This window comes from Xiphophorus hellerii, chromosome 15, assembly GCF_003331165.1.
Source record: "Xiphophorus hellerii strain 12219 chromosome 15, Xiphophorus_hellerii-4.1, whole genome shotgun sequence".
Lineage (NCBI taxonomy): Eukaryota > Metazoa > Chordata > Actinopteri > Cyprinodontiformes > Poeciliidae > Xiphophorus > Xiphophorus hellerii.
The window spans coordinates 7,635,500-7,648,701 of NC_045686.1; the positions used below are offsets into that span (position 1 = coordinate 7,635,500).

Below are 13,202 nucleotides of genomic sequence, written 5' to 3' on the forward strand. Positions count from 1 at the left end.
CTGACTTGACTTCATGAGATTGTGTGTGTGTGTGTGTGTGTTTTTTTGTTTTTTTTTTTTAAGTGGGAGAAAGAGATTTAAAGAGGTTATTTGTTTCCAGGCGCAAAACATCATGCAAATCCAACCTCGGTGTTTCCATTTCGAATTTAAATAAAGAAAAGGAGAATAGAGCCTGCTTTGTAGCCCGAGGGCACACGTGAACCTGGTGCACTAAATGGCAAATAAAGCCTCTGTGTGTTTAGTGCACCTTTTAATAGGGAGTAAACCAAAGAGGGTCTGAGGAAATTCACGACCAAAACATTAACTTTAGGGACGCAACTTAAAAATGAGGTGCATTTTGGGTCAAGTGTGGGCACCTGAGTCTTATCAAGAATAGGAAAGAGCATTGAAATGATACTCAAAGACGAAAAGCGAAAAGCTGATGATCACCAGCAGCACCGCTGAGCATGCGCTGATCCCTACAAACTCAAAACCCTTACAGTACTTTATTTTCGCTGGCTTCGTATTTCTGATTACGTTACACCAGGAGTCACCAACCTCTCTGCAACTGAGAGATACTTCATGGGTACAAAGTGAAACGAAGAGAAGCCAAATTGATATACAAAGTGTACTTTTAATTATATCACTTAATGACACAGATATCTCTTCCATACTATCTTAGACATATTCAACTAACTGCTAAATACCTTTTCCTCTGACAGTTAGCTTACGACTAGGTCCAGGATGTTTTTTTCTTATTTTGAAATGTATTAATTTATTTGACAGACACAATGTACATTAATTTAAAAACCTGTAAATTTACCAGAATTAGGGAGTTGGTTGTGCTTATTAGGAATGTGTGAAGGAAACTGAGAGTGTCCACATAATATTTTTGCAAGAATTAATTAATTAAAAGTGAAAAAATGCTGTGTTATCTTCGACTATAAGTTAAGTAAACGCATCATCTGCTGTTTGTATTTTACTGTCCCATTGGTGTGTTTCACAGTGGCGCAAAAGGGGACGGCCACACCAAAGAGGTAGTTGAACACATACTTTTTTATGCATGGAATTAAGAGGGAGAATAACAAGATTTAGTCATATATTTATTCAGTTAGTTATTTGTTTATTTATTTGTTTTTCTTGGATTACCTACAAATTTCAAAGGGTTCTAGAAAAAGCATGTTCTGACTCGAACAAATCATTTTATTCTTAAAGTCTACTGATAAAATAAACTTATGTTGGTCAGGAAAAAAAAAAAATCGTAATAATTAAGATTTTCATTGTAGTTTAGTTTTGACCAACATCATATATTTAGGTCAAAAATTCAAAGAGAAATATTTTGAAATTCTATTTGGTCTCTAAATGTTACAGAGACCAAATGGAACATGTTCTAATTGAAGCGCATAAAGGAATGGACTTACAGGCTGTTAGGTTGTTCAAAAAATTATAATTAAGATCAAGATTTTTATTTAGCATTATAGTCATTGAGTGTTTATTTTATTTTTATTTTTTTTTGTAAAACATAAGTTTCCAAATTCAAGTGACATACCTCCATCAAACTAATAGTGTGCCACATCAAGATTATTAGTGGTCCCCCATCTCACAAACCCTTGCATAATTTTCTAGAGGCACCCCTGCTCGTGTTTAGCCTCTCACCTGCCAGAAATCCCTCTGCTATAGCACGGATTTATCTATTTCATCTGGAACCATCATCTCCACGTTAATGACTAAAACACAACAAGATCACATTTAAGCTTCAACTGCGCACGGCTAAAGAAAAAAGAAAAAGGCTGCGCATACCTTGCCAGATAAAACCTGACACTCACGGTACGTGTCCAATCGCATAGCGACTCCAAACTCTTCCGCCCAATCAGAGCAGAGTAGAGGAACACTGTGGGCGGGCGTTGGGCCGCTCAGAGAGCTGACGCAGAGATAGTTGAGGAGAGCTGGTTTGGTGGGCACCCAATGCCACTCGTTGCGCGTCTTGTAATTTGGAGAGGCGTATGCAACGCACGGCCCGTTCGCCTTTCCAGGTGGAAATCCAGGAGGAGCCGAGAGCAATTTTGAACCGGGACCACTGCTACTGAACCCGGTTCAGGACAGGTGAAATTCCCAGCAGGCTGCAGTTTAAGGGCCACGGGATCGATTGTTCTTCAAGTGCGGGGATCAGCGAACGCAAACTATCCGCTCTGGTAGGAATGAATGCGTTCGCTTCATTTTGATGTAGCTGTATATTTCTTATTACGTTGCGATCAGCTTTATAAAAGAGACGCACAACCGATCTGAGTGGACTGCACGCTGGTGTGTGCGTTTGAGGATCTGTGTCGGGTCAAGTGTCACTTCCCTGACGCTACATCAACGATCTGTAGCATGTTGTGTTTCCTCTAAAAAAAATGTGAGCAAATGTCACCTATCGACAGATTATTTGTATTTTAAACTGAAAATAAAGGTTGGTGAAAGTCTTAAGACCGACGGGCCTGTGGCGCTCCTTTCATTAAAGAGAGAAATGCCAAATCTAAGATTATCAGACAGATTGATTTTACTATTTCCTAAATATTAAAAATAAGTAAATTATTTTTATTGCATGTAATTCTGCTCTTATATATTTATTTTGTCAAATAGTCAATTTTTATTCACTGTAGCCAGAATGTATTATTATATGTTTCTTTTTAATAATGTGCAAGGTTACAACAGCTTGGAGCTTCTTGAAATTCTACAAGTCAAAGCCTAAAATTAAATGTCCAGCTGAGTAAAGTATATGTTTTCTCTTGGACAGCTATCCACAAAAATGCTTGTCTGGTTCTCTGTTTTGCAGGACATGGATAAAGGCCAGTGGCTGAAGCGAGGAGGCTGAACTCGGGATTTCCAGGGATGTTTACGCACGTTGGATTCACATGTTTACACCCGTTCTTCGGCTATATTTATAGATATATTAAAGTTGATCTGAATAAAACAAACAGACAATGAAAACGAAGCAAAGCCGATTGCTGCTGCTCTAAACCGCCGTTAGTTGAGACGCGTGAGGACATCCTACAGAGGCGCCGAAAATGAAGGAGAAATCCAAGACGGCCGCAAGGACTAGACGAGAAAAAGAGAACAGCGAATTTTATGAACTGGCTAAAATGCTCCCTCTTCCGTCGGCCATTACCTCCCAGCTCGACAAAGCCTCCATAATAAGGCTGACAACAAGCTACCTAAAGATGAGGATTGTTTTCCCGCAGGGTGAGCCATCTGAAGACAATTACGCACCGCTTTCTTAAGCAAAATTAACGATTAATTGCACACGTATACAGCTACTTGGCGAAACTATTCATGCGACCGTAAATCTAACGGAACAGCTAAAAAAGGTACACAAAATAAATAAAAAAACAATGCCATAAAAACAGACAAAAAATGGCAAAATTGATATTTGAACCGCCAAAATTTCAAATAAGTCTAAAGAGAGAACTCTTAAAAACTAATATCACTCTTTTAATTATGCAGTCATGGAATCAACTGATTTAAGAATAAAACGCAGGGCAATCTGTATTCTAATAAAACAAAATACATTTATCAAAGCAGTCTTTAGGCTGCAAGGGGGGGAAAAAAGTCGCAGGAGTTCTGAAGCGAAGCGATTCTGTCATTGATCTACAGGGAGTCTTTACAAATGCATTATAGTTTGTTTGTAATTCAGTGATTTCAAATGAGGCGATCTGCCACCATCTTTTTACACGGGTCTCTGCAGGTTTCTTCTCATGTGTGACTGAGAATACCAATCAGCAATTAGGAAGGAGGCGCAGCGAGGCGTCTAGTCTCCTATAAGGCCGTGAAAGCAGGAGCTGAGTACGATCCTCCCCCCTCCCTCCCCCTCATTGCCTGTCTTCTAGAAGACAAATACAACAATTGATCTTCCATGAAATCTACAACAGGCTCTTTTTTTTTTTAGAACTTTCTGATATTTTCATGTCGCAACACTGAACGCAAGAGAGGGAGGAAGAAATAAATGCTGTGTAGGAAAAAAACGAAGCCAAAATAAAAAGGAAAACTAGTCATATTTTATATAAATTGGGGGCATGATGCTCAACCTGTTCACACAGAGATTTAGTTTTATTTACAGCAGTGGAAATTTATCCAGGATTATGATGCTCCACTTCATTTTTTTTTCTTTTTATGTAACTGAATTAATTGTTTTTGCTACTGACTTTATGCGCTATGAATTTTCTAAAATGATCCATTTGGACACGAAGCAGAAATTTTGAGATGACAAATCGTAGTGGCGACTGTGTTAGATTTTATGCGTCTTTTCAGTCTTTGCACAAATAGAGAGAGATACATTTCTAATTACTAAGGGAGAAAAAAACAGGTTTTACTGTAAATTGGTATTTGAAACGGAAGCTTCCTCATTGCGCACGTGTGTGTGGGTCTCTCTCTCTGTGTGTGTGCTGTACTTTCCTAAATTTTTTCGTGTAATATTTTATATTTATATACTTCCAATAATAATAATAATAATAATAATAATAATAAAATGTGAAATACTTTTGAAGGTCTTGGTGAGGCGTGGGGACACACGAGTCGAACAAGATCTTTGGACAATCTCGGCCGGGAGCTCGGATCTCATTTATTGCAGGTAGGTTCTGACCGCGGTAATATGGAGCCAAAGAACATGGGTTAAACTCAAACTAAAATGATAACCAACATCAGATTCTGGTGTTAAATTATAAATTTTTTTATTTCTTTAGTTTACTATATATATTTTTAAAATTCACGTCTTTCTGTATTTTGTGCTTGTGTAATTATTTATTGCAGACGTTAGATGGATTCATTTTCGTGGTGGCTCCGGATGGGAAGATTATGTACATCTCAGAGACAGCGTCGGTCCATTTAGGACTGTCTCAGGTCATTTTTCTCACATTTTTACTTTCAGATATTATTATTATTATTATTATTATTATTATTATTATTATTATTATTATTATTATTATTGAATTTCCATTGTTTTTTGTAGTGGCTGCTCTCCTCGGTACTTCTCCGTTGATTACTTGAGTTGTTCTCAACAGGTAGAGTTGACCGGGAACAGCATTTATGAATATGTCCATCCTGCCGACCATGATGAAATGACTGCCGTGCTGACGCCACATCAGCCCTATCACTCACATTTCGTACAAGGTATACAGCCGCGTTTCATAATAAGAGCCCCTCACTCTGTTTGATAGGACTTAAATTACAATATGATGAGTCTCAATAAACAAACAGCGGATGTGTGTATTGTACTTGCACTATTATTATTATTATTATTATTATTATTATTATTATTATTATTATTATTATTATTATTATTATTATTATACAAATGAGTACTTTAGGCGTTTTAAAGTAATAACAAAAATTGTTTTCTCTTTTTCTCTAGAATATGAAGTGGAACGTTCTTTCTTTTTGAGGATGAAATGTGTGCTGGCAAAAAGAAATGCAGGACTAACCAGTGGAGGATACAAGGTAGCACATTTTCATAATCATTATTACTAGCTGATAAAAGTAAGAACTAGTAAGACGTAATATTACTGGGTTAGAATGTTTGTAAAATGTTAATTCAAACGAATAGCCTTCACACATGTTTTTCTTAGCCTTCTCAGTGTTTTATTGTGCCATTATGTAACCCGGGATTTTTACAAAAATAGTTATAGTTTAACAGTCATGCATTTAATATTTTTTCATGAGGCTGCGTAATTTATGCAGAACACTTTTGACTTAAAATTCTGCTATTCATGCTGGGATACATCTCTTGGAAAAAGAATTTCACCTCACAATTGCTATTAATCTTCCTGCCACACAACAGGTCATCCACTGCAGTGGCTACCTGAAGATCCGTCAGTACAGTCTGGACATGTCACCTTTTGAGGGCTGCTACCAGAATGTGGGACTGGTGGCTGTGGGTCACTCTCTGCCGCCCAGCGCTGTGACGGAAATAAAACTGCACAGCAACATGTTTATGTTCAGGGCCAGTCTGGACATGAAGCTAATTTTTCTGGACTCAAGGTACGATGGGAGAACAAATTTTATGCAATTGTTTTATAGTTCTAGAAGTAGACTTTTTTTTATTGCAATATATGCATGTAGTAATTGTGCATCAAAGCAAATGTGACTTTTACGTATTTTTATCCTTTTCTGTGCACTTTGTATTCAGGGTAGCTGAGCTGACGGGTTATGAGCCCCAGGACCTTATAGAGAAAACATTATACCATCATGTCCACAGCTGCGATATTTTTCACCTCCGCTGTGCTCATCACCTCTGTGAGTTACACTTTTGTGTTTACCATAAGTAGTTCAGGCTCTTCTCAGCCGTTAACTTGTACTGACAGTCACACCACCCACACAAGAACTCGGAGAATGCAAGCTGATAAATAGTTAATCTCCTTAGTGAGACTATTTTCATTTTTTATTTTTAACATCTCTTTCAGTGCTGGTAAAAGGCCAGGTCACGACTAAGTATTACCGTTTCCTTGCCAAGCACGGTGGTTGGGTCTGGGTCCAGAGTTACGCCACCATTGTCCACAACAGCCGCTCTTCAAGGCCTCATTGTATCGTCAGTGTCAACTACGTTCTCACGTGAGTCTCATTTGGGAGGGAGGTGATTTAATTAGCAATTGCTTGTTTAAAACATTTGTTCAATTTATTTCATAAAAGTGGGATGCTGTTGAAGTAGGATGCTGTTGTTGAAATTACAGAAATAAAATGCGACACAAGTCAGGATCTTAAGATGGACAGCAAAAAAACAAAAGGTTGGAATTTTAATTGAAAATATTTAGCAAGAGCAAAGAAAAAATAATAATGTCATACACTCTTATTATCACTCCTGAGGCTTTTTGTATCCTGAAGCAAGCGTCCTTTTTCGTCTGTAGCCTTTATGTAAAAATCAACCAAATGCTCCCACTGCAAGGTTGAGGCAATTCTCTGTTATGAAAGCACAAAGCACACTCAGGCCCCTTCGAGACAGCAAGAACAAACATCAGGGTTCAACCCCATCAAAAACCCTCTACTGTCACAATCGATTGGGCAGTCTCAGGAAAGCAAAATCGATCAAACGGTAACTTGGAAATCAATAGCTATCTCATAGATGTAGCACATGTTGGATTTTACTTGTTAAGTTTGGCTGATCTGTGTGTGCTTGTGTGAGAGTGCATGCGATGTAAAGCCGTCTGAGTGTGTACGTGCATGCGTGCACATGGCTGAGGTCTAGGTAATGATTTTCTCAATGCAGTAAGGAGAAAACAAAGGAACTATATTAAAATGACAGGGAATTTCCTTGGAGATAATTAGTTATGACATGAAAGTGTCAGGACACTGCACCCTGCGAAAGGTGCCAAAAAAACAGATGCCTTTTTTTTTTTTTTTTTTAAAGAAACAAACAACTACTCAATCACCTATCTCAAACAGTATTGTAACCCCACAAGAATCCATAAATAAATCATTCTTCCTGGTTGGCTGAAAGCTATTTTTCAGACACAAAGTGCCCTGCTTTGGACCACACAGTGGAATTTGGCTAACACAACTGAGTTTGAACAAAGGTCCAACATTATTGGCTCAGGCAACAGTCGGCCACAACTCAGATAGGATTCTGAACCAGCCACTGCAACTGTACCTGCAAGAACAAATAGTGTTCATGTTGTGCACTGGCTGTCCAAACATAGCCTTTCCCCCAAGGTGTCATAAAGGAGAATTGGGTCATATCTAGAGTTGTATTAAAGAGGCTGGCTCCAGAGGGTCAGGAATGGGTCACAAGGTTTAAAATGCCAGGCAGCTGGTATTTCATACTGTTGATGCGATAAGTTAAGAATAGGCTCATGTTTGCTGAACACTTGACACAGGAAGCCTTTTCTCTCCCTCGACAGCAACACTTGGAGTGTGCAGCTGCAGGACAGTTACTTATAGGGTTCACAAGCTAAATGGATGCATGCATGTGAAGAAAAGTCTTTAATAGGCAAAGAAAGTTTGTATCAGTTGCTTAAGTAAAGACAGCGTTCTGCAACAAAGTGTTTCAAGTGTATCTTTAGTTACAATATCTTTAGCACCTTCGTGGTAAAAGGTGAACTGCAGACATGAATAATTAGCTTTCCTCAGTTTGATATCTTGTCCTATGAATGTTATGGTACTATACAATGATTTTTGTATGCTATCTATAATATTTACTGCTGATTAGCCATTGATGGCAATACTGGCTACAACACAGACACCACAGTTGGACAAAAAGTTAGTAGATGATATTAGAATCATTTCAAATGTTTTGACACCTCTCAAGTTGTGATGTATGTAAGTAACTACCAGAGATTTTAAATTTTAGCTAGAGGAAGGCTGAAATATACATGAATGTTTAAACAGAAGTTTGTATGAAACACTTACTGCTCAATAAAGTTCAAATTTATTGAACTTTATTTACATTTTAGACAAAGTTTTGAAATACATTTATTATACTAAAAACTAAATGGCTATTGTATGAAGAGAATTTCTTTTTCTATAGAAATTTGTTTCATTAAAATCCTTCCTGATGTTAACTTCTATTATAAAAATTGCATTTGAGATTCTTCTCAAAGTACATCTACCAAACCTCTAAACAGGAAGTACAGTATGGAAAACGAACTTACTTTATGTTTTAAACTCTTTATTATGTTGCAATAGAGTTTTGACATTTTATTCACATGTAATTTCCAGCATAATTCATAATCATTCATAACCCCTAAACTTTTATTTAAAAAAAACAATTTAAATTTCTAACACATTTACACTCTATGTAAAGAAAGCCAGCCTGAAGCATGAGCAACCTTTGTGGCTGTTTAGGACCCAATGTTGACTTATGAGCCAAACAGTAGTTCAATCCACACTGTACTGGTTTATAAAGCATCAGTTTCATGCTGGACTTGAGTGGAATTGAGGCCACAGATTAAAGTCTGCTTAGAGGCTATTGTAGCAATGGCCTGAAATTCCATATACATGTTTCTAAAGTAGTATATTAATTTTTGGAGAATCTCACAAGATTTTGTGGCAGGGCAGGGGACTAAACTAAACCTTCTAAACTAAACATTCTAAACTAAACCTTAAGTCTGTGACTAACAGAGTCACAGACAAAGGCAATTGGATAATTGTGCAAGTGAATGATTCTGTTGGAATGTCTGCTGTGCTCTGTAAGATGCAAATCATTACTTTACAAACAGAAGATAGACGCTCCCCACAAGTTAATTGAATTTTGTTTGTTGAAATGTTCCAGAGTTATCAACATGCAAAAGTAGTAATTATCTAAATAAAGCCTGGAACCAAAGTTAAGTGAGAGTTCAAATCTCAATTTACTGTAAAAAGCAAAATCAATACAGTAGCACAGTTTTTTTATATATACATATAAAATGTCAATTTCATTAGTATAATTTCCATCTCATTAATCAAAATATGCTGTGTTTTTTGTGTCTTTAGTAATTATTTATCTGCTGAATGTTTTTCATATAACACTACTTTTGTGAAGTGTAAACTTTGATAAACCCATTTTAAGCAACAACATGCTAGTACTTGTCTTGAGTATAGATGCTTTAACACAAGAAAGATGCAAACTTTTCAAATACATGTTTAAATTCTCTAGCTTTTCAAACAAATTTTCTTTAGCCTGAGTAGATGCTGAGCAGTCTAATATGTTGCATGTGAGTATTGCGATAATTACAGGTGGTTTAAAAAGGCAAGTGAATGAAGAAATATAAAATATGGAACATTTTTCTTATCCAAGGCTTGAAGGTTGCAAGTTTTGCAACTTGCTTCTTAGTTACAGACACTGGAAGACCACAAAATAAATCAAATAATTTTTGTAATAATTTCCAAACTACAGTTTTCTGTTAATATCTAACATGTTTGTAATCTTTGTTTAAAGGGACACTGAGTATAAAGGAATGCAGCTTTCCTTGGATCAAATGAGTCCTACTAAACCGGCCTTCCCTTATGCTGACAGTCACAGTGAGGACAGAAAAACATCCAAGTCCCGTCTGACCCAGTCAAAGGCAAAACCTAGAGTATCACCTTATCCACAGGTAAAAGCTTGCCTTATGGAGCTAAAATCAAATAAAGTTGTTGTTCTTGCTTGCCAAAAACTTGTTAGAGACATTATTCAAACTGTGATGTTGTGTCTTTCCAGCAATTTGCAGCTTTTAATCCAGAGCGTTCAGAATCTGACCAAGACAGCCAGTGGGGGGGGAGCCCCCTGACAGACTCAGCCTCGCCTCAGTTGCTGGATCCGAGTGAGGCTGCTGAGGCATCTTGCGCCTACAGATTGTATCCAGACTCTGGATCCCTGTGCTACGGTTTGGGTTTATCTGAAGATGATCTCGCCCACACCCAAGCTCACCCTCACACCACCACCTGCGACCGTGTCCGATGCCAAGGAGGCCGTTATTTCCTGGGAACACCTCAGTCGGGTCGAGAGATGTGGTGGGACACCACACGTTCTGTGCTGTCACTTCCAAAATTCTCTGTGGACAACAGTGAGGGCTATGAAATCACATCCTACCATGGCGCCATTCATGGTGAGGTGTTAGGGTTGAGACCACAACCATCTGTCTCTGAAAATAGCTCTGGCCTTGTTTCTCCTGGTAGCTTCCAAATGCTATTATGGGACATGCTAAGTTGTTTACGCTCTCTCTTGCCAATGTGGCGATTGCTACCATCTGTTCAAAAATTACCTGCAATTGAAAGCCAAGTTATTTCACATTTCACATCCTTAGACAGTGTAACAACTCCCCCACTGTGCCTCTACCAAGATATCAGATCTTGATTCCATATGCACTGAAAGCAGGATTTTACACATTAGCTATTTGTTTATCCTTACTAAGACTGACTCTATTTCTCTGTGCAGGACGGGGCCACTGGGATGAAGACAGTGTTGTGAGTTCACCTGATGGAGGTGGGTCCACCAGCGATTCGGGTGAGCGTTATCACGGTGACCAGTTCCAATCAAGTCCTCGAGAACCAAGCAAGATGGAGACCCTGATCCGAGCCACACAGCAAATGATTAAAGAGGAAGAGAATCGCTTGCAGCAACAGAAGGTGCTCCTGGACGTTTCAGGTCTCACCAAAACTCACAGTCCATGCTTCGCCTCCTCAATACCCCATCATTCTCAGCTCACCATGCCCAGCGTGGTGTGTCGTGGTCCAGGGGCTCCCAGCATCGACCTCCCATCAGAGCGCCTTCATCACCGGGATAGCCTCAAAGCACTCGGCTCCCACGACAATGACGAAAACACAACCAGCCCAGTGTCAGTGTCTCGCCTCAGCAGCCCCGGCTCTGACGGTGTCCCCAGACCTGGCCTCCCTCTAACCAAAGACTACATGCCGACAGATTTGTCACCACACCCTGCACAGGCCCACAGTAGTCCGCTGCTCTATCCAACCCAGGAGAGGCAGCAGATGGAAAGGCAGGCGGCTTATGCTTTGACTGGGTACTCTCTGGAGCACCTGTATGACCCAGAGAACTTGCGGAGTTATTCTAGCTTGGCATGCGGAGGAGTCCAGTATGACGTGGCATCTCATGTGAGGATGCAGGCGGAGCAGATGCAAGGACACAAGGCCACCTCAGTTATCATTACCAATGGCAGCTGACAGTTTCTGGTGCAGATTGATTATGTTGTCTAAATGAGGACGTTACAGCTGATGGCCACGTATGCTTGAGCATCAGTGACCAGATGTCTGGTGCAAGAGACAAAATGTTGACAAAAGGATGCAAGACACCTTGTTGTTGGACTGATGTCCTGTTGGTGGTCCATTGATCACTGCTTGTAAATGTCAGGCTCTTGCATTGTGCCATTTTCCTTTCTTTGTTGTCAGAGGATGATATTCCAAAGCTCAAAGGAAATAATATTTATACACTGCGTGGCACTGGGAAAAAGTTTGCTCCACAACAGGAAGTTGCTGTTATTTTAATGATGGCAAACTGCACACTCTCCCACCAGAAGGCTGGTTAAACATCAAGCAAATGTTTCTGTCTCACTCCCCTCACGCATCGCTGGACATCTGAGTTAATCTGTCCAGGACGTGATTTCCACAGACTGTAGGAAAATGTGCTGTTCCATTGCCCTTTTACCTGAAAATCTCCAAGCTCCTCAAACGCATTAAAGTGCAACAACGGAAAGATCTGCATTTCACTGTTGTAAGATGTCAATGTTTCCTTGTATTTATTAGTCGGTGGACTGTTTTTCTGCATGTTCCATTATTTTCAGTCAAAATAGAAATATTTTCTGGTGCAAATAAAACAGTTTCTGTGATTGGATCAGACCATCATTACCATAACAAATGAAAAAAATAAACAGCGTAGAAAACAAAAGGAAACATTTTCCTTTGACATGCAAATGAGCAAAAACTGCAGGCGAGTATGGCACAGAGTGAGAAGTTGGTTACATCCAAATTATGTGGAACAAATGAAGGTATTTTTATTTTTTGTTGACTTAATTTTTACCAAATGTGTTAGATTACAAAACTATTCTTCAACAGCTAGTTTTCTCAAAGCATGGCCATCTAAAGGGATAAAATAATCAGTACAGACTTTAATAAAAGGTTTAGTTTCTCATTAAATTTTTTTATTTAAAATATAATGACATAATATATTCATTTTTTAAAAGAAAAAGTTTAAAAGTATTTATTAATTGGCTTAAAATGTGACCTAGATCTGAAAACTGCTGCAAACAAAACATCAGTTATCTCAGCTGTTTTTGTTTCATTCACATACACACAATGCTACTGCTCAAGACCTCTGATATTTGATAGAAGTATTGATGTATGTATAGTATTTAAGTTAAATTAGTTGTGTATTTTTTCTTGTTTGTTTCAACTTAATTTAATTTTTAACCTTTTTGTAAAACACCATAGTAAAGAAAGAATGATAAAAAAAAATATTGTTTGGTTTTTCTGTTATTCCTTTCTGCTCATCATGGCAAAGAAAAAAATTCTTGTCATAAGTCACAAAAGTATGCATAATTCAGCACCTCGATCTGCAAATGTTATTGGGGTTTGAGTTGATAGACCAAATGTTTAGGCTTGTTGTCCTTCTGGACAGTGAACCTCTACCTCAGGCTCAAGTCTTTTACATCTCTCTTTTAGTTGGTGTTTATCATTTTGCTCCATCCATCGTCCCATCAACTCTTTGCCATCCTAGCTTAGAAAAGGCATCCCCGCACAACACCACCACTTCATTTCAATGTGGGAATTGTGCATTCAGCATGATGTCC

At 38.5% G+C, this 13,202-nt stretch overlaps 1 protein-coding gene across 1 annotated transcript; it reads left to right on the forward strand.

The window, feature by feature from the left end:
* Positions 1–1,920: 1,920 nt before the first annotated feature.
* Positions 1,921–12,765, forward strand: LOC116733651 (single-minded homolog 1-like). The gene is made up of 12 exons (XM_032584435.1): positions 1,921–2,171; positions 2,795–3,201; positions 4,503–4,585; positions 4,765–4,854; positions 5,016–5,124; positions 5,366–5,451; positions 5,792–5,991; positions 6,140–6,246; positions 6,414–6,561; positions 9,860–10,016; positions 10,121–10,508; positions 10,838–12,765. Exons 2-12 carry the CDS (start codon positions 3,027–3,029, stop codon positions 11,578–11,580), a joined length of 2,286 nt encoding a protein of 761 aa, XP_032440326.1. The 5' UTR covers positions 1,921–2,171; positions 2,795–3,026; the 3' UTR covers positions 11,581–12,765.
* The last annotated feature ends 437 nt before the right edge of the window (positions 12,766–13,202 follow it).